This window comes from Eptesicus fuscus, chromosome 8 (genome assembly GCF_027574615.1).
Source record: "Eptesicus fuscus isolate TK198812 chromosome 8, DD_ASM_mEF_20220401, whole genome shotgun sequence".
NCBI lineage: Eukaryota > Metazoa > Chordata > Mammalia > Chiroptera > Vespertilionidae > Eptesicus > Eptesicus fuscus.
In genome coordinates, this window is record NC_072480.1 from 61199766 (window position 1) to 61221683 (window position 21918).

Consider the following 21918-nt stretch of genomic DNA (forward strand, 5'->3'; position numbering starts at 1 on the left):
CTCACAAATCAGCTTTGATCCCAATCCAAGGTTTGCAGGCCCTGTGCCAAGCCTGGCTGGCATTTAAAACTAGCATTTCAATCCAAGCAGATGCCAGCAAGAGGGTATGGTTGCTTCCTGTGGCCCTGGAATCAGGGCAGGTCCACATGGAACACATTGCTTTAGAACCAACAGATTTGTCAGGACCCTTGAACTAACCCCAGGTAGCTTAGCATACAGACTGCATGCGTCCTTTAGCAGTCACCAAAAAGATGAAACGAATAAAATGTGGACCTTATATGATGTTATAACCATAACAAGGTAGAAAAAAAAAAAAAAAGACAACCAAACGCTGTTGAAGTACAAAAGAGAAGTGGCCAGCAATTGCTTTATAAAAATCAACCCTACAAAAGGAGGCAACAGAGAAATTTTAGACCTGATATAAAATAGTATGAATAGAGAAAATTGTATTGAATATTTAAGTAAATTTATATAAATCCAACATACATTTTATGTAGTACTGGTCCAAAGGGGGGAAAAAAACCCCTGCATATTCTAAACACATAAGTAATAACATCTAATGTGTGGAGAATTTGCATTACATATTGTGAACACATGCTCAAGGGAACTAGTCCATCTGAAATAATCTTAAGAAAAAAATAAGGGGCAATAAATACTTCACGCGTTTTTCAGTGGGTAAAAAGGACAACTACAAAGGCCATCATGTGCAGACCACAATATTTATGAAGACAAAAAGTTCGACTTGACTGATCATGAATTTAAGTCTAATTAAAAGGCTAAAAACAAATGTGGAGTGAAGTAATCATTAGGTAAAACAGGAAAAAGATGGCCCCCCTCCTGTCTTATTCATTTTTAATCTACAGCAGACCATAGGAAAATAGCACATTTAAAGACATACTACAAAAAACTGTATGCTCTTAACTATACAAAAGTAAAATATGGCTACAAATATTCACCCTATCTATCGGGTGATGTTAATTAACAATCATCACTCCGGTGGTCTGGTCCAACAACTGAATCCTGGCAGCAATTTCACCCAGTGGGTCCTATTTTTTTTCTTTGGTTCCCATCACATGTCCTTTTTAGATTTTTCCCAACCAATTGCTGAAACTGTTTATTTAAAAAGTTGACATGCTGCCACACTGAAAGTTATAAAAACAGTCACATATGCCCTGTGGCATGTACTGGTTGGCTGGTCTAGAAAGTCACCCTCTCACCCAATACCTACTACTTTCCACCCAAAATCATAAATGGTGAAAGTACTACTCAAAGTTAAAAATCTCTGATTGTAGGTCCAGCAACGTACACATTTTATACTTTATGGCTCTGGTGGGTATGTTCAGTTTATGATATTAAATAGGAATATTGAAGTGTTATTAACTGTTTTGCATTCCCTAAAATGTTTTCTGTTTTGCGTAATTACCCCCACAGAAAAGCACTTTCAGTTAATAAGTAATCTAACTCAGGGTGGAAATCGTACATAAACCGCCCAGACTTTGCTGAAACTTACCAGGTGCCATTGTTAGACTTGACTTAGCATCCAAAGTCTGTGGGGCTGGGGCACTCACTGAAACAGCATAGAAAAGTCTCTAATTAAAGCATCAGCAACGGAACACGATGAAAACCAAATACTACTCAAATTAGTCAAGACAGATACAGATCATAAGGGACAAATGTTTCAAATTAATCTAAACCAACTTTTAATAATAGTTTCATTGAAATATAATTCACTCTTTTAAAATACACAATTCCATGGGTTTTAGGATATTCACAGATTTGTGTGAAGGGGCGTCGAGTTTGCCACCCCAAAATATGCCTCTTTGGGATACTGGTTATGTTAGGCTGGTTAATTTTCACCAGTGAAAGTTACTGGGTTTGAAAAACTAAAGTCCCTGGGACATCTCAGCCCGCCACCTGTTTTTATAAATAAAGTTTTATTGGAACACACTATTGTTCCAATATTATGCCAAGTATAATGAAAGTATGGACAATAATAACCAAGTGCCTTTTAACCTTTCATCCTTCTCTGAAATGTATTGTTTTCTTCATTTCTTAAGATATAGCTTCTGTTCTCCCCTTGGCCGTACTCTTGGCATTTAAACTGCTATCTCCTCTTCAGCACCTCTCAACCTCTTTAGATTCCAAAAGCAACATAAAAAAGTCCTCAAGAAGCATCTCAGAGGAATGAGTGGTTAAAACCATTAGCATTTTCCAGCCAATAGTGCCACATTCCGATTACATTCATCGATGTTCTTTCCTCTTTACACAGTGCTGGGCCCATATAAAAGGTAGCCACTTGGTGCCCAGCCTCAGTGCAGGCCTGCCCTATATTTACATCCCTGTTCACTCACACATCCTCTCTCGCCCAGGATCACCTGTTCCCTTACTTCCTCCACCCTTACCCTTCCCTAATTGGAAACAAAAATATCTCAAATTGAGAAACAATCTGTTCGATTCTAAACAGTACAGGTTATGTCCTTTTGGATTATAACCAAATCCTGATTGCTCCAGGAGACGGCTGTGCTGAGCTGAACTTGACTGAGTGACAGAGGGAACATCACTTCAAAGCCTGCGGCACGGAGAGTCCCAGGGAGGCCAACATGTGGTGGCCGCCACACAGTCACTTCTTCACCGTGTGCTACCTTGGGAAACCCCAGAGTATGAACTGGAGTGATGCCAAAGAATTTGTAGTCATCCCTTTGTTAGGTGAGCTACAAAATAATAGGAATGGCTAACCAACATAACCACGGAGACACGGGAATATTTACAATCTTGGTTTTAGAACTAGGTGAAAGCCAGGAATTAAAACATATTATCATGTAATCTGCAAACATGGATTTTCAAAGAAAAGTCTCTAGAAATGAGTAGAAGTTATGTATTGGTTTAGCACTTTAGAAAATATCTTTAGAATCCTGAGCTTACGATGGAAACTTACTAGGTACAGCTTGGGCAGGCGGCTTAGATTCAACAGTTTGCCAGATTAAAGAATTCCCTGAAATAACAAAAAATAAATAAATTGATAACAAAAAATCACAAGCTATGGTATATATATTTGCCAGCACTTACCCTAATCTTTTCCCCCCCACAAAACAATAAACGGCACTTACCAACATAGAGCGACTCACCCAATAGAGATGTTTAACAGAAATCCTTAAAAGCTAACTTTTCCTAAAAATACTTTTCAGACAAATATTTATGCTATTTAAGTAATCATACAGGTATTCCTCACTACCTGAACTCTCACTACTCAAAGAGAAGTTATAGGGAACCATAGCCCTTCCCAAACCTCTCTCTCAAAACAAGAAGGAAACCAGTGTGCAGGTCAATGTCTTTCCTGAAGGCCCCTGAAACAGAGTGAAAACCCAGCTCATATGCCCATTTCCAATCCCAGTTAGTCTCTGGAGTAGACAAGGTGCCTTAACAACCTGAGACGTGCAGGAAACAAGATTGGGGTCACTTGGAAGGAGACCAGCAGAAGGCAAGCTTTATGTTTTATTGTGAGACCCTGTACTTCTGGCTGCCAGTCTCCCATCCAGACTCTCTCCTGAATGACACAGACATGGGTGCTATCATTGCTACAGTTAGTAGTAGGGTGTATATGCCCTCGCTATGCTTAGAACAAACCTGTAACCCCAAACAACTGCAACTGAGAATAATGCAGTTAGCCTCTCCAATACTTGAAAATAATTGATTTTACTATCAATAACAATAGCTAACACTAATGAATGTTTAATAGGCGGACTTTTCACATGTCCTCCCTGTAACAACCCTAAGATACAGTTATTATTAATATTCAAACTTTAGAACTGAGGAAACTGAGGCAGAGACTCACAAAGCTACAAAGTGGCAGAGATGGGAGTTGAGCCCAGTCTGTCTCCAGACCCTTTTAATCATCACTCCATCGAATGCACATGCGTACAGAGGAAAACGGTTACTGAACATGACAATATTCTGATGAAAAATATAGACCATTCAATAATCACTTAGGTATTTAAAATTCTTCAACTTTCTATGTTGTAATAAAGGATCTCTCAAATTAAAATAACCAGAGGAATGCCATCTTAGCACCTATTAACCACCGGGCCCCACATTCTTCTGATGCCCAGTCAACGGTGAGGGAGCCTGCCTTGCCTCCAGCACTGGGATCCTGGTCCACTTACCTTTGGGTTCAATGACACTGTTTACTGGTTTACTGGTAAATTCTTTTATCTGCAAAGAAAAACAATCTTCTAGGGATACATGTTTGAAATCAGATAGGGACATACTGGATAATGGATAGACACTGGACCTAGTAAATTAACCTTCTCATGAAATCCTCCAAAGACAAGGGAGGACACATGGACTTTAAAGACAAGGAGACAAAAGTTTTATGAAAGCAGCATCTGGACTCAGCTGCTTCTCAAAGTAATCACTAAAGGAAATTCTTATCAACCTTCAAATTTGTTCTGAATTCTAATTGAGTAAATCTGCTCTATAGTATTTTTAAATACCTTTTAAAATTATTTGATTGAATTTACTTTTACAAACAACTATAGGAAAAAAATATTCCATCTTTGTCCAACTTACAAATGTTCTAAAATAAAACACATGTTCTTAGATAAATTGCACTGCTTAAAGAAAACCAGTGCCCATTGGTAGCCAAAAATACCTGTGGTCTCTGACTGGTAATCGGTTCGTTCTGTTCCTGGAGTCTCTGCCCTTGCTCTTCCATCCTTTTCTTGTAGAAAACATTGTTTGCATTTAGACTGTCTATCATTAAATTTTGAAGTTTCTCTATATGTGACAGGAGCTGGAAAAAGAATTAAGAAAGGCATCAGTCTGCACATTGCATGTAAACTGCCTTCTGCAGTTTTATATGTGCATGCCTGGCCTTATGTTATCTGTGCATACTAAGTCATGGAGTAAATCTTTGATCACTGGGTACCAAGGCCCTGGCTGGACAAGGGGCTTCATTTCTGTTCCCAGGACGCTGACAGACATCACTGATAGTGTGAACAGCTGAGTGAACTTGACACATTACATGAAATAACACAGGGATGATCAAGATGACTAAGGGTCAAGGCTTCTCCACAGAGCGACTGCGACCCCAAGCAGTCCTGTCCTTCCCACGTCCACATGTGCTGTCCTGGCGCAAATGTGCACTCCTTCGGCGAGAGAGCCCATCTTGATTATGTTTACATGTCCAGCCACTAGCACAATCTCTGGCTCTGCGGGTTCTCAATGAATACTTATTGAGAAAAGAAAGGTGGAGGGAGGAGGGTAGAGGAAAAAAGAGAAGGAGGAGAGGATGGAAGGAATGACTGAAAGAAGAGAAAGAAAGGGAGAGATGCAAAGGACAGGGAGATCCAAAGATTCATAGATAGATTCATCTTTAGAGGTTAGTGTCAGGGGGGATCATATATTAAATGAAAAGAATTCAAGAATAATTTGTTTTTAGTAATTTAGGGAAAGATTATTTGTTTGTTTGTTAATCCTTACCTAAGGATATTTTTCTATTGATTTTTTAGAGAGTGTGGAAAGGACGGGGGGAGACAGAAACAACGATGTGAGAGTGACACATCGGTTGGTTGCCAGACTGCAACAGAATTGAACGTGCTCCTGACCGGAATCGAACCCGATACCCGTCAGTCCTCGGGCCAAACGCTCTATCCACTGAGCCAAACTGGCTAGGGCTAGGAAAAGATTCTTAAAGCTCTTTCAGCAGTTGCTTAAACAGAAGGGGTGGGGGTGGGGAGAGAAACTTGGTAACTGGAGCTGAGGACATTCCAAGCCTATGGTATGGGAATGGAGACAGAGATGTACAGATCAAATAAAGGGGGGTGGGGGAGGGGAGTAACCACGCCTGTGGGGGATACAAAAGGCTTCTGGAGCAGCATTTCTGACTTGCTTGATTTTTTTACCAATCACTGGTCATGTGCTAGAGGCTGTGTTAAGCACTTGAGAGGTAAAGTAAGTAGCTGCTGGTCCAGACTCAGACAGCTAGAGGGGGAAGAGCCCAGACTTGAACTTTCCTGCCTGGCTTCAAAGTCAACACTCCCAGATGTAGTGTCTATGTTATGAAAGATATTGATAAATAATACTTGTACGCAATCAAGCAGCCCCCAGGAACTCATGCAAAATGGTACAGCCACTTTACAAAACAGTTTGGCAGTTTCTTATAAAACTACACATATTCTTACCATACAATCCAGCATTCGTGCTCCTTGGTATTTACCCAAAGGAGTTGAAAACTCATGTCCACACAGAAACCTGCACACAGATGTATATGGCAGCTTTAATCAACATTGCCAAAATTTGGAAGCAACCAAAATGCCCTTCACTAGATGCACGGGTAAATAAACTGTGGTCCATCCAGACAATAGAATATTATCCTGCATTAAAAAGCTATCAAGCCATGAAAAGACTTGGAGGAACTTTAATGTATATTACTAAGTGGAAGAAGCCAATCTGAAAAGGCTATATCCTGTATGGATCCAACTATATGACATTCTGGAAAAGGGAAAAGTACAGAAACAGTGAAAAGATCAGGGATTAGGGGGAAGGGAGGGATGAATAGGCAGAGCACAGAGGACCTTTAGGGCAGTAAAAGTATTCTGTATGAAACTGTAAGGGTAGATGCGTGTCACTGATCCAAACTTACAGAATACAGAATACCAAGAGTGAACCCTCAAGTAAACTTTGGACTGTGGATGATAATGACGTGTCAATGTAAGTTCATTGATAGTAACAAATGTACCACTCTGGTATGGAATGTTGATAGTGGGGGAGGCTGTGCTTACCGGGTATGGGGGCAGGGAGTGTTTACAAATTCTCTGTACTTTCTGCTCAGTTTCTTGTGAAGCTAACACTGCTCTAAAAATAGTCCAATCGCATTAAAAAAACAACAACAACCAAAAGTTAATGCTCTCAATCAATACACTGCAGGGTCCCCCGTCCGAGGCGCTCTGTGCTTGCATGAGGTTGGACAAACACTGGGTCAAACCAAGTTAAAAAGGTTTCCTGAGTGAGAACTGAAAAATAACCTTTCAGATCCTAGTGGATGCCAAGAATTTTCCCCCCAAGGAGGACATTGTCAAGAATCTTCTCTACATTTTTACAAATAACTGGAAGAGTGCCCCCCAAAGCAGTTTGGGAAACACTGAGCTGGAAAATAGAAGTAAAAGCTAGTAAAGATGTCTGGGGTTCTGGGTAGAGGTTTAGGATCAATAATATGGGGAGTCATTCCAGGCCCCAAGAAGAAAGAGGACATAGGAAAACCTAGGGGATGATACCACTTTGATATTAGAATTAAAAAATGACCACAAAGTTACATAAAGGTTCACTGAGAGAGGAATGTGATCATCTAAGCAAAGGATAGCCATATATTACTTCAACAAACCTGTAGCTCTTGAGCCCATCTGTCTTTGGTTTTTTTCTTATCTACCACTTCAAGTCTTTGCTTTTTTTCCTATCACATCATACCATCCTCCTTTCCTGACCATTCTACAATTTCCCAATTGGGTCAAAAGGGTATACCATCATTTATCTGTGACTCCCTTTGAACTCCTACCAATGTTATTTAAAAATAAAAATAAAACGACTGCCAACAATCTAGGTAAAGCAATAAAAAGCTGGCAAACGCAATTTCCCTTAAACAGAGAAATACAATATGTGCATTGTAGGAACAGTAGGCACCAATCATGTGGAATAATTAATAGTTAGCTCTCAGGCAGAGATTACTAAACTGACTGAATTCACCCCTCTGTTAGGGTTTAAGGGAAATGAAGGCAGAAGTCAGCAGCTTCTGAACAAACAAAACCAACCGACAAGGAAGCAGCATAGCCTAGCGGTAGCACAAACACTCCACACTCCCAATCCGTGAAATGAGGCGCCTCACTCAGAACCAGCAGTTGCTCCTCTCTGTCATGACTTGCAGTGGTAAGTGTAAAACTCTGCAATGTGCATTCTATTGTGCCAGGAGGCCACTGACTTCCTCACAGCTGCCTGGAATACAAGGTGCTTTCCTTAAAAGACCAAGGATTAAAACTAACCCCTATTAATAAGGAAGACCCTAATTCTGTCCCTAGATACCAGTGCTTTAAGATGCCTTGAACATTGCTGAACCCGGTTTGGCTCAGTGGATAGAGCATCGGCCTGCGGACTGAAGGGTCCCATGTTCGATTCCGGTCAAGGGCATGTTCCTTGGTTGCGGGCACATCCCCAGTAGGGGGTGTGCAGGAGGCAGCTGATTGATGTTTCTCTCTCATCGATGTTTCTAACTCTCTATCCCTCTTCAAATAATCTAAGAGCAGTGGTTCAAAACATGGATCCAAGACAGAATTGTCCAGGTTTGGTTTTTTGGTGTCTCTCTCTTTCCCCCCCAACCAAAGATGCCTATCCCAGACTTACCTATGGAAGGGGAATCTTTGTTGTACAGTGGAACATGTGTATTTTGGAAAAGAGCCTCGTGTCATTCTGAAGGGCAACCCTCTTTAGGAACTACCACCTTTGAACATCTCAAAGAAAAGCTAGAACATTCTTACAGAAAAGCTGGCTAAGTTGCCCCTGTTTATTCCCCTCCCCAGCTGGCTAACTGCCCAACACCTGAGAAGTAAGCAAGGCAGTGAGGCACACAAGCAGGGCCCTAAGGTTAAGAGGGCATGGGTTCAAATGCCATGCTCATACGGACAGACAACTCTTTCATCCCTGCTCTTCCAAACCCTGCAATTAGCATTCCTCCATCCTCAGAAACATGGCTGAATGATCCCTTTTTGGAGATCTAGCAAAATAGTTAAGGAGTTTCAGTCACTTTTTAGGCACATTGTTGAATGTTGGGATTATAATGGAGAACTAAATAGAACCCCTTCCTTGTAGGGCTAGGGATCTGGTTGGAGAAGCAGAAATTAAACAAGTAAACAAATAAGCAAAAAATGGTTAAAAATAGTGATCAGAGCTACACTCATGAAGTGGTGAGAATAATAAAGGGAGGGGACTACCTACTTAGATTAAGCAGTTGCTGATGACACGTAAAGCAAGGCCATAGGAGGGTGTAAGAGGCAGAAATCTAAAATGGCTCAAGTTTGCACCCCCAGACCACAGGTCCTGTTTAATCCCTTTCCCTTGGCCTTATAGACTTGATATCTGTGTCCCCCCAAAATCCATGTTGAAGCCCCAACCCCCAATGTGATGGTATTAGGAGATGGGGCCTTTGGAAGGTCATTAGGTTTAGATGAAGTCTTAAAGGTAAGGTCCTCATGATGGGATTGAATTAGTGCCCTTATAATAAAAGACCTGAGCTTTCTCTCCCTCCCTCCCTTCTCTCCCCCCACCCCCACCCCCACCCTCTCTGCCATGTGAGAACACAGTGGCCTTCTGCAAGAGGGCTCTCACCATGAACTGAGTTGATTAACACCCAGAATCCCAACCTCTAGAACAGTGAGAAATAAATATGCTTTTAAGCCACCCATACAAAGACACAGGGGATCCAAAAGGCTACAAAATACAAACAATTGAAAGTGAAAAAATAAAAAAATTTTGCACTAGTGTAAAATCATTTTGACACATAAATTTCTATACACTCAGCTGAAAGGGAATCAGTGTTGTAATTAAATTTTGCTTTCATAAAAATGGTTTTAATGTGGACAATCCTTGCCTTTATTTAAAAATTTAGACTGCCACTCTGTATGAAAAAATTAGAAATGTATTCAATAATGAAGAATTTATTAAGTAACAGTAGCAGTGATTAGCTTTGGTATTGAAATTATAAGTAATTTTAATTTTTGCTATACATTTCTTCACAAACTATAAGTTAAAAAAAGACTATTTTAATTATAAAGAAAAGCAAATATTCTTTGCAAAAATTACCCATTTATAGGTCATTGGCTTATTTTTTGTTTTTTGTTTCCAGATACAGTTGACATACAAAATTATATTACTTGAAGGTATACAACATAGTGATACGACCTTTATATAACTTAGGAAGTGATCCTCTGATAATTCTAGTACCCATATGACACCATACATAGTTATTACAATACTAGAAGCCTGGTGCACGGGATTCATGCACTGTTTGGGGCATGGCCTGCCAGCCCGCTCTGGGAGCACTGTTCATCCTAGTCAACCCAGCAGCGCTCCCACTATGGGAGCCCACTGATCACCAGGAGGCAGCTCCTGCGTTGAGCGCCTGCCCCCTAGTGGTCAGTGCGCATCATAGTGACTGGTCGACTGGTGGTTCTGGTGGTTCAGCCGTTCAGTTGCTGGGCTTTTATTATATCGAATTATGGACTTTATTCCCTATGCTGTATTTTACATCCCCACAACTATTTTATAACTGCCAATTTGTGCTTCTTTATACCTTCACCTTTTTCACTTATCCTCCAACCTCCCTCCCATCTAGCAACTATCAATTTGTTCTCTTTATCTATGAGTTTTCTTTGTTTTGTTTATTTCATTTTTTAGATTCTACATGTAAGTGAAATCATACGGTATTTACCTTTCTCTGTCTGATTTATTTCACTTAGCATAATACACTCTGGGTCCATCCATGTTGTCACAAATGGCAAGATTTCATTATTTTTTTATAGCTGATTAATATTTCATTGTAATGTGTACCACATGTTCTTTATCCATTTGTTTATTGACGGACAGTTAGGTTGCTTGCATATCTTGGCTATTGTAAATAATGCTGCAATGAACATAGAGGTGGTTTCTTAATCTTACCTGATCCTTCTCTTTTTCATGTTCTTGATGAAGAGCTTGAACGCGAGCTGTCCACTTGTTTTCCTAGGAAACAGTAAAAGAGTACTTTATGTGCAACTGTAACAGTGAAATCTATTCAAAATGGAAGCTTCATTTTTAGTGGTACCTAAGAAACCCAACTATTTGGTAAAATGTTAGCAGGCGTATTTAGAATATATACAGTCAAAATGGTTAAACACATTTGTACCTTTTTAATTTATTTTTTAATTACTGACAGTATTATAGATGTCCCCCATTAACCCCTCCCTTGACCCCTCTCCACCCAGCCCCTGCCCACCCCCACTCTAAGGCAGGTATCAGCAAACATTTTCTGTGAAGGGACTAATAGTAAATACAGGGGTGGGAAAAGTAGATTTACAGTTGCATTGTGACATTCACTTGAGTTGATAAAGTTTTGTAATAATCATAATCTGCATGTCTTTTTCCATTCGAACAACTGAAAACCTACTTTTTGCCCATCCCTGTATTTTAGGCTCTTGGAGTCAGATTACTGGGTCACTACTTCTAGTGATAGCAGAACAGCCATAGATAAAAGTCTAAATGAATGGGTATGGCTGTGTTCCAATGAAATTTTGTTTTAAATTATATTGGTGCTAACTGGCCAACCTAAGAAACTAGAGGGAAACATGACGTTTTCTAAGTCCAAGGGTTCTGGATTGACAACACAGCTCATAGGAAGGAAACAGGAGATATTTAGGTGGGACCTTAGGATTTTATAACTCGGTCCTTTAATTCATGAGAGACCAGCCTGCTGGGAGCAACTGTCCTTCCCCATATAGGAGGGAGGTGGACCGAACAATAGAGTTCCCACATAATGCGCACGTGATCGAGTCCTGCTGGGGGGACGACTCCAGAAGAACTCTCTGAAGAGGGGCGGCCCCAGCGGAATCAGTAAACTGCAGGTCCTGAAACTGGGAGCTGCTTGACAAAGAAAGCCACAAGAGCAGAAGCAGAAACCAGAATGCTCCGTTCTGGGACCACGGCTGTTTGGTGCTGCTGGGAGTGTCAAGGGAAAGCCAAGGAAGGTGGCAGGTGACGCTGGGTCCAGCCCCTCAGGGCCTTGGAGTGCTGGCTAAAGGATTCGAGGTTTTGTTCTGTGAAAAATAGGGAGCCATTGAAAAGTCCTAGACAGGACAGTGACATGGTGAGCCTGGCTGTAACGTGGACAGTAGATTTGTGGGAGGGAAGCAAGATGTGAGAGGCAAAGCAAGCTGCAGTGACTGCTGTTCGTATTTCAAAAACATGCTTATTTTTTAAAATGATGTATTATTACTTTAAAAAAAATCTTTATTGTTGAAAGTATTACAGATGTCCCCTTTGTTTTTCCCCCCATGGACCCCCTCCACCTCTCACCCACCCCTCCCAGACCTTCACCACTCTATTATCTGTGTCCATGGGCTATGCATATATACACTGAAGTTCTTTGGTTAGTCGCTCCCTGCCACTCCCCTCACCCCCTCCTTCTCTCTGAAATTAGTTAGACGCTTCTATGGTATTATTGCTCTTCATTTTTTTATTAAAATTTTTTACTATTTAAAGTATTACAAATAGTAGTACATATGTCTCCTTTATCCCCCCCCCATTGACCTTCCCCCAGTTATTATTGCTTTTTAAAATAATCCTGAAGTTGTAAACTTTGATCTCTATTTGTTTCCTAGTAATACACAATGTCCCCCTAAACCAGCATGACCAAATAGCCAGTGTGTACACTGTGCTGATTATGAAGGTTCACTTCTAAGTGACGCAATTATGGTTGATAAATGTAAAAGGTCATCAGTTCACCAATGCAGTTTGTATATTTTAGCTCTAAAAATATTCCATATGCTTTTCCATGCCTTTTGAAACTGAGACCTACATCTAAATAGACACTGAGATAATGTTAACCAATACAAAGTAGCTATTATCTTAAGGGAAAATGAAGCAATTTTGCCAACTGTTTTGTATCCACATCTGTTAATCAACAAGCAGCTAGTGAACACCTATTATGAATTATGCATGTACTAGAGGCCCAGTGCATGATTGAATCATGCACATGTAGGGTCCCCTACACGCTTTCGCTTTCGATCGCGGGGGAGCTGGGTGCCTGGTGCTGGAGTGGACAGGCACCCAGCTCCCACGCTTTTGATGGTCCGCGACGGGACATGAGCTCGCTGCCCCAGAGGCCCCTTCTGTTCCGCAGCACAGCCATGGCGCAGACACTGAGCTTGCGTCCCGCTGGCCCAATCGGCTACCCCGGCCACCCCGAGTCCCACCCCCTGCGCCTCCCACAGGCCCAATCGTGGGCATAGCGGAGTGATGGTAATTTACATATTACCATTTTATTAGGTAGGATTAGAAGACAAGAAAATAGAATCAGCTGCCTTCATGGTCACTGAAAGACATAAATACTTTTTCTGTAAAAGACACTTGCTGTAAATTACTTCACTAAGAAAAATTAGGCCTCAGCCACAGTTATTGCCCGCTTTCACATACCTGACTATCAAGAAATTGCATCACATTTTGGAAATCCTGGGCATATTGAGGACGCTCTTCCTTAAACTCGTGGGCATCTCTTAACGTGCCTAAGTTGGACTTGATCTGCATATTGGACTTCTGGATTTCTGACAGTTGCTATAAAGTAAAATACAAAAATCACTGATATAAATGTTTATATTTTTGTAAGACTGAAACAGAAAATAAAGTTGGGGAGCGTGTACCCATGTTTTAAATCTGACTATCCTATTGGATGCTCTTACTTCTCCTCTCCAGTGGTTTTCTTCTTTTGTTTCTTCCAACAAAGGAACATGCACAGGATTGAAAAGGGAAAGGAAAACCTAACTTTCTGGTCTTAGGCGATGTGTCTTAAAATTTTTGAGTGGCATGTAACAGTTGCCAGAAACAAAGGAACTGGGCGCAGCTGGTTCTCAAGATAATTTAGTGACGAGGCCAGCTTCATCCAGGATCACATCTGTGAATCCATTAGGGACATAACATTTTAATTTTACCCTTCGCTTGTATGTTAGTCCCAAAGTTACTAGCAGTAAGCACAGAAGGTAATACTGTATGTTACTGGGCTGCATATAGAGACTTCTTTGCAAAGAGTGAACAGTATGAAATAGGGGGAGGTTACTTTTTAATGGAGAAATCTGATAAACATGACTCAGCCAGGTGGTCAAGGTCAATATCAGCACCATAAATCATTTAGATTGTGTATACCCTTGATGTGATGAATGAAAATTGCACTCTAACCCTGAGGTCTTCTTCCCCAGACCCCGTAAGCCCAGTCTGACCAGGAGAAGAATTTCAGATCAATTCTAATAGAGGGGCATCCTACAATATACATTGTCGAGGTCATCAGAAACAAATCTGACTGTCACAGACAGGAGCCTAAGCAGACATGACAACTAAATGTACTGTGGTGTCTAGATAAGATCCTCAAGCAGAGAAAGGACATTAGGTAAAAGTCAAAGAAATCGGAAAGAAGTATGAACTTTAATTAATACAAGTGTATCAATATCAGTTCGTTAGTTGTAACAAATCCACCAATTTAAGATGTCAGGATATGGAAAAATGTACAAGGTAGGAAAGGGAGCTTATAGAGAAATTTCTGAACTATCTGCTCAACTTTTCTGTAAACCTAACTCTATTCTAAAAAATACCCTATTTTTAATAATTGAAAATCTGTTGATAGCCAAAAAGGGCAAACATCACAAATTCTACCAACTGATGCATACACAAATAAAATATGGTATATCCAGACAATGGAATATCATTCAGCAATAAAAAATAAAAATACTGATAAATATTAAAATATGGATGAATTTTGAAAACATTATACCAGTGAAAGATGCCACTCACAAAAGGTCACATATTGTATGATTCAATTTATATTTGTTTCCTGGAAATACACAATGTCCCCCTAATTCAGAAAGACAGAGGGAGAACCTTTGCCAGGCCTGGCTGGTCTGGAAATGTCCAGAATAGGCAGATCCATAGGGACAGAAAGTAGATCCGTGGTTGCCACGGGTTGGGGGTGAGGAGTGGTATGGGAAGAGTGTCAATGGGTTACAAGGTTTCTTATTAGGGTAATAAAATGTTCTAAAATGACCATGATGATGGTTGCGTAAGTATGTGAACCCTAAAAACCACTGAATTGTCCACTTTAAGTGGGTGAACTGTATGGTATGTGAACTATATCTCAATAAAGGGTTGTTTTTTTAAGCTGTGGGGGAAAGTCCTATTCCACAAATTACCCTAGGAGCAGGGAACAGGGGACAGGCCCATGGAGGGAATCTCAGGCAAAAGAATGGTAATTGGCAGTGGCTTTCATGGGGAAGACATAAGAAGTCAGTCTTAAACTGGTTAGTATCAAAAGCCACTCCTGTGGGTAATATGGCCCCCCTTTGAGAAGGAGCCACAGGTATGAGTTTTGGAGAGGCCCTGGATGGTAGAGGAAATCATGAATAGAGACAGTACTACTGCCTGTGGGTTCTGATGCTTCGGAAGAAGAGTAGCAACCAAGGAAAGATAATATGGGGCTAACTAAACCCACAGGAAGTTTCCTGAAGGAATCCCTACAGAAAAGACACAGAGAGATAATCGATATTATTTCCCCCCAACTTTTTTTTGAAATTACAACTTTGAAAGGTAGAAGAACAGTATCATAAACATCCATTTCACCTTCACCAATTATTACCCTTCTGCCCATAAAGGTATGACAGGGGCTGTCATATTTTTCTTGTAAAGAGCCAGATAGCAAACATTTCTGGTTTTGCTAGATGCATAGGGTCTTGGTCATGACCACTCAACTCTACAGGCCCAGCACAAAAGCACCATAGATAAAGTGTGAAGGAATGAGCGTGGTTGTGTTCTAAAAAAAAATTTACTTGTGGACACTGAAATGGGAACTTCATATAATTTTCCTATGTCACGAAATATTCTTCTTTTGACTTTTTCAACCATTTAAAATGTAACAATGTAACAACCTTTGTTAGCTCAAGAGCCAGACAAAAACAGGGGTGGTCAGATCTGGTTCACAGGTGGTTTGCCTACCCTTATGTAAGAGTTCAGGGTGCATTTTAGAGAAGTATCTTAGCAATATCCCAAAAATATCCCTCTGTTTTAGTTTATACAATGTGTTGGCCCCTAGAGGGAGCTCAAAGATCTTCCCTTGTGTCCCTTGTTTCTTTTTCCCTAAGGATCACTTAGCACTGAGCTGTCCAGCAACCTCCGATTATTCTTAGCTGGATGACAGTGGCCACAATCTGTAGAAGCTCACAGGAGATGAAGGTCCCAGCCCAGTGAGGCTTGTCTCTGTCATCTATGCATGTAACCAGGGCCAGGCCACTCCAACAGGGGAGAGGGGCTCATTTAGCCACAGTCTGCCTGCTCTAGACCAGCCAGGCCTGGCAAAGGTTCTCCCTCTGTCTTTCTGAATTAATTGGCTTCCTTTCCCTCCTACACTGGTGATCTGTGTCAGCCTTTCCTGGAAAGTTCCAAAACTCAGGGAATGGTTTATGGTTTAAGCTTTTCTAAACTTAACTGGCTAATGAAAGAGGGACCCTGTTCTATCATCCAAATGAACAAAGCTCCTACTTTGCTGACTTGCTATGTCTTCTGTATGTTTCGAGCTCCCTCAGGACTCTCAGGGACGAGGGGTGTCTGGGCCTGGGCACAATTAAGAAACTTTTGGATAAAGTAGTCATAATGCCGCTCTAACACCACCTTTCAAGGCAACAATTCTACCAGTACTATGAGGACTTCTCAGGTTAATACTTACATATTCTAATGCTGAATTCTTGGAAGTTAATTCTTTAAACTCCTTCTTGCACATTTCCTTGAATTTTTCCATTTCATCAACAAATTTCTCCTTTTCTTCTTCCTTCCACCTATGAAATAACTTCAGAAATTCTTCCTCTTTTGTTTTCTGAATTTCATATTCCTGAAATTATTTTAAAACGTGGTTTTAAAAGTTCTGATGTAAAGCAAATATATACAATTTTAAATCAAGGGGCATAGCTTCACCACAAATGTGTCAGCTAGTATTGCATATTTCAGTAAGGCTTGCAATAACACTTCATACAATGGCAGGTCTGTACACAACAATTTTTACAAACCAAAGGCAATATACATCCTTACATCCTTAAAATACAAATGCCCAAAGTATCAAGAGTTCTGTGATCTGTGAACTTGTAGTGTAGACATGCAATAATATATAAAGTGTAAATATACTTTAAAAGACTAAGTCTATTGGCCTTTCTTGATTCCATATCAATTTAGGTATCTCACCCCCCAAAACACAAATTCATATTTATATAAGGTAAATTCAAATCAGCCTTTGATTTCTCAATGATCTTCAGGCGTGTTTTTTTTACCTAACTGGGGACTTGAGCAAACTATATACAAACATGACCTAACAAACATATATAGACAGAACACTGCACTCAACAATAGAATATGCAGTCTTGGTAAATGCACACAGGAGATTCAGTAGAAGAGACCATGTGTTAGGCCACAAAATGAGTCTCAATAAATTTTTAAAAGATTGAAATCATGCAAAGTATATTCTTCAACCACAATGGAATAAAGTCAGAAATCAATAACAGAAGAAAAACTGAAAAACAAAAATATGTGAAGAATGAATGACATACTCTTAAATTCACTAGGGTAATTAGAAAATAATTTAAGATGAATGAAAATTAAAGCACAACACACCAAAAAAGGGAAGCAGCCAATCAGTGACCAGAGGGAAATTTAGAGCTGTAAATGCCTACATTAAAAAGAAATCTCAAAAGACAAAGAAGGTCATTCTATAATGATAAAGGGGTGAATTCATCATGAAGATATAAGAATTATAAATATGTATACATCCAACATTGGAGCACCTAAATATATAAAGCAAATAGAACAAAAAGGAGAAATAAACAGCAATACAATAATAGAGGATTTTAATACCCTGCTCTCAACAACGGATAGATCATCCAGATAGAAAATCAATGAAGAAAACCAGGATTTGAACAACACTATAGATCAGCGATTTTCAACCTTTTTCATCTCATGGCACATATAAACTGATTACTAAAATTCTGTGGCACACCAAAAAATAGTTTTTTTCTGATCTGACAAGAAAAATAGGTATAATTTTAATTCATTCACACCAGATGGCTATTGTTATGTTGGCTGTTGTCATTTTTTTTTTAATTTAACAATCTAAGGGAAAAGTGGTCAGTGCCCATGACTAAATAGTTAGGTATTGCATATTGCATGTTTTAAAAATTCTTGCAGCACAGTGTTTGAAAATTGCTGCTATAGATTAAATGAACCTAACAGACATATACAGAACATAAAGCAGCAGACACACATTCTTAGTGCACATAGAACATTCTCTAGGATAGATCACAAAACAAGTATTAACAAATTCAAGAAGACTGAAATTATATCAAGCATCTTTTCTTTTAATTTTTTTCATTTTTTAAATTGGTTTTAGGGAGAGAGAAGGGAGAGAAAGAGAAACATCGATTAGTTGTTCCATTTATTTATGCATTCATTGGTTGATTCTTGTATGTGCCCTGATCAGGGATTGAACCTGCAACCTTGGCATATCATGACGATGCTCTGACTTAGCTAACCAGCCAGGGTTCAAGCATCTTTTATGACCACAGTGGTATGAAACTAGAAATTATTAACAGACGGAAAATTCACAAATATGTGAAAATTAAACAACACACTTCTGAACAACCAATAAATCAAAGAATACATAAAAAAGGAAATAAAAGTATCTTGAGCCCTCACGGGTTTGGCTCAGTGGACTGAAGGGTCCACTCATCGGCCTATGGACTGAAGGGTCCCAGGTTGGATTCTGATCAAGGGCACAAGCCTGGGTTGTGGGCTCAATCCCCAGTAGGGGGCATGCAGGAGGCAGCCAATCAATGATTCTCATCATCCATGTTTCTCTCTCTCTTCTCTCTGAAATCAATAAAAATATCTTTTTTTAAAAATATCTTGAGAGAAAAGAAAATGGAAACAACATACCAAAACTTATGGGATGCAACAAAAGCAGTTCTAAGAAACTTTAATAGCTATAAACAACTATATTAAGAAAGAAATCACAAATAAACAGCCTCATATTACACCTCAAATAATTAGAGAAAAAAAAAGAACAAAGCCCAAAGTTAGCAAAGGGATGAAAATAATAAATTAGAGCAGAAATCAATATAATAGAGAATAGGAAAACAACAGAAAAGATCAACAAAACTAAGAATTGGTTTTTTGAAAAAATAAAAATTGAGAAACCTTTAGCTAGACTAACCAAGAAAGAGAGAGGACTCAAATAAAATTATAAATGAAAGAGGGGACATTACAACTGATAGCACAGAATTACAAAGGATAATAAGAAACTACCAGGAACAATTATATGCCAACAAATTGGCCAATCTAGAAGAAATGGGTAAAATCCTTCAAACATACATACCTACACCAACACTGAATCATGAAGAAATAGGAAATCTGAACAGAGCAATAAGAAATAAGGAAATTGAATCAGTAATCAAAAACCTCCCAACAGCCTAGCTGGCATGGCTCAGTGTTTGAGCGTCGACCCAGGAAAGAGCGGTCAGGGCACATGCCCGGGTTGTGGGTTCAATCCCCAGTAGGGGCATACAGGAGAGAGCAGATTGGTGAGTCTCTCTCTCCTCTCCCTTCCTCTCTAAAAACAATAAAAAAATATATTTTTTAAAAAATATATGTAAAAAAAACACCCCAAAACAAACAAACAAAAAAAACTCCCAACAAAGAAAAGCCCAAGACGGGATGGCTTCATTGGTGAATTCTACAAACATTTAAAAGGAATGACTGCCAATCCTTCCCAACATACCGTTGTTTGGAAATTTGGTCTCATACCTCTGAGAATCTGACTGCATGGGCGTGCTGTGAAGCCTCTAACTGAGACTTGGTGAGCTGCAGCTGCTCCTTCAACATGTCGATCTCATTCTGGAGCTTATGGGTCAGCTCCTTTTTCTTATACTCTGTTGCAACAGAAATATCTTGTTAAACTATGAAAACTATGCATATGAAACCTATCTGAAAACTTACGGGGTAGAGATCTATTGATAAGACAAAGGAAAGTGCTCTTACTTGGGAGATTACTTTTTCTATGCCACATGAGCCAATTTTTGCTACTTAGTGTTTGTTTGCAGTCCTTTGCATTATCGGGCACTGAGTTGTTTTTAGCAGATTCTTCCAGCCACCCTGTGGAGGTTGGATTATCCCACAGGGACAGTATGAGAGCCCATTCAGGGAGCATTAATGGTGACAAGGAATAACCCTGGGCCCTTCCTCGAGATGCCTGTCTCAATCAGAGAAGGGAAGCAATGGCTTTCCCTGCAGGTACCACCATATTGAAATCTCTGAGGTCACCATCCTTCTGCTCCCACCGAACTCTCCTGAGAACCCCTGTAGTGCTAAAACAAGAAGAGGCTGGCAAACTCGGGCCGTAACCTGTCAGCAGGGCAAAAACGCGGTACTGAAAAGTTGTAAAAGGAAGCAACAAGTGAAAGGAGGAATATTTATGTACATGTACTTACATGCAGATGTACACATGACTGAATGGATATACATGTGTCTGTGAGAGTAGACATGAAAGGTATGGAAACCAAAGTAGAAAGTCAGAATCTCAAAGATGACCTGAAGAAATAATACTCATTTCAGAGTGTGAAGTGCTCTCTGAAACGAGTATGAGATAGAATAAGATACTGAAACAGAAGAGAAAGAAAGTCAGTTTCACACTGAAGAATGGTAGATTAATTAAAATATTTAATCTTTCCAATTTCTCCAACACATTGCTAAATTATATTAGTAGACCATGGTTTATAAATGGAATGTTAAACTGTTCATATTGTTTACATAAAGCTTAGCTAATTCCTAAATAAATCTATTTACCTAAAATAGGCAGAAATGGAAACAGATTGGCCCAAAAGGGAAAGGAAAGTAGGCACTGAGCAGCAAGCCAGAAGTACACATGTCTATATACTAAAAATATGTAAGATTATAATAAGATTTTCTGTGGATTACGATAGCAGTCTGCAGAATGCTTTGATCTGCTTGTGGACATGTAGATATTGCATTTCTTACTTTAGAGAGCATGTAAGTACCAGGAAACCTGGTTCCTTGATAAACCACAGAACCCTTTCTCTCTCCTGCTTCTTTAGTTTCCTCTTCTACACACCGGTTAATTCACATCTGTATCCAAACACATCTGAGTATCTCCCACATCAAACAAAACAAACATTTCCCCTCGATCCCACGTTTCCCTCCAGGTAATGCCTCATGTCTCTGCTCTCCTTCCCAGAAAACACTATTGAATTAAATATCTGTAATCCACATGCCCATGTCCTCACCTGATTCTCAGCTCAGCTCACTCCATTCAGAATTTTGTCCCCACCAATCCACCCAAGCTACTATGTCAAAGTTCCCCAATAGCCATAGTGATAACAACAGTCAATTCTCAGCCTTCATCTTACTCTGTGTCTCAGGAACATTGGATACAACTGACTATTGTCTCCTTTTTGAAACACTTATTTCCCTTGGTTTCCATGATCACACACTCCACGGGTTTCTCTCCTGCCTCCATAACTGCTATTTCTAACTCTCCTCAGCTGTTCCTCCTAAGCTCCCAAAATGCAAACTCAGGCCATAACCTGTTGACAGGGCTATAAACTGTTGGGAGAGCCTTGGAGCTGGCCCTTAGCTATCTTCTCTTCTCTGTCTAGGTGACCTCATCCAACCCAGCTCTACTAACAACTCCCATGTTTCTATCTCCAGCCTGGGCCTCCACCTTGACCTCCAGACCTCCAGCATCTTCACTTGTATGGCAATTGTATGTGTGACTTAAGTTTACCCATGGCCAACACAAACTCTCCTTTCTCCTTCCTCCCTCAAACTGTCTCCTGCCCCTAGGTTTCCCATCTTGGAAAATATCATTGCCATTCACCCAAACATACAGGCAAAAACCCAGGATCGCTTTTGCTTCATCTCTGTGGGCTGTGCCTCAAATATACCCTCTCTGTCTTTACTTCTTCCATCTTCCCCGGTACCATCGTGGTCCAGTTGCCATCTTCTCTCACCTAGGCTACTCTTGCAGCTTCCTCACTCTTCTACCTGTTTCCACCACTGCCCCTACAGTTTATGCTCCACCAGCAGCTAGAG

At 40.0% G+C, this 21918-nt stretch overlaps 1 protein-coding gene across 2 annotated transcripts in view; it reads right to left on the reverse strand.

The window, feature by feature from the left end:
* The window catches only part of DZIP1 (DAZ interacting zinc finger protein 1), a 49349-nt gene that overhangs the window by 18738 nt on the left and 8693 nt on the right, over window positions 1-21918 (reverse strand). For both annotated transcript variants that reach the window (XM_054719889.1, XM_028148953.2), the window contains exons 5-12: window positions 19615-19739; window positions 16496-16657; window positions 13210-13347; window positions 10699-10761; window positions 4649-4789; window positions 4161-4209; window positions 2936-2992; window positions 1511-1567 (exon numbers count right to left, since the gene is read on the reverse strand). In XM_054719889.1, coding sequence (XP_054575864.1) covers window positions 1511-1567; window positions 2936-2992; window positions 4161-4209; window positions 4649-4789; window positions 10699-10761; window positions 13210-13347; window positions 16496-16657; window positions 19615-19739 — 792 coding nt within the window. The remainder of the gene's footprint in view (window positions 1-1510; window positions 1568-2935; window positions 2993-4160; window positions 4210-4648; window positions 4790-10698; window positions 10762-13209; window positions 13348-16495; window positions 16658-19614; window positions 19740-21918) is intronic.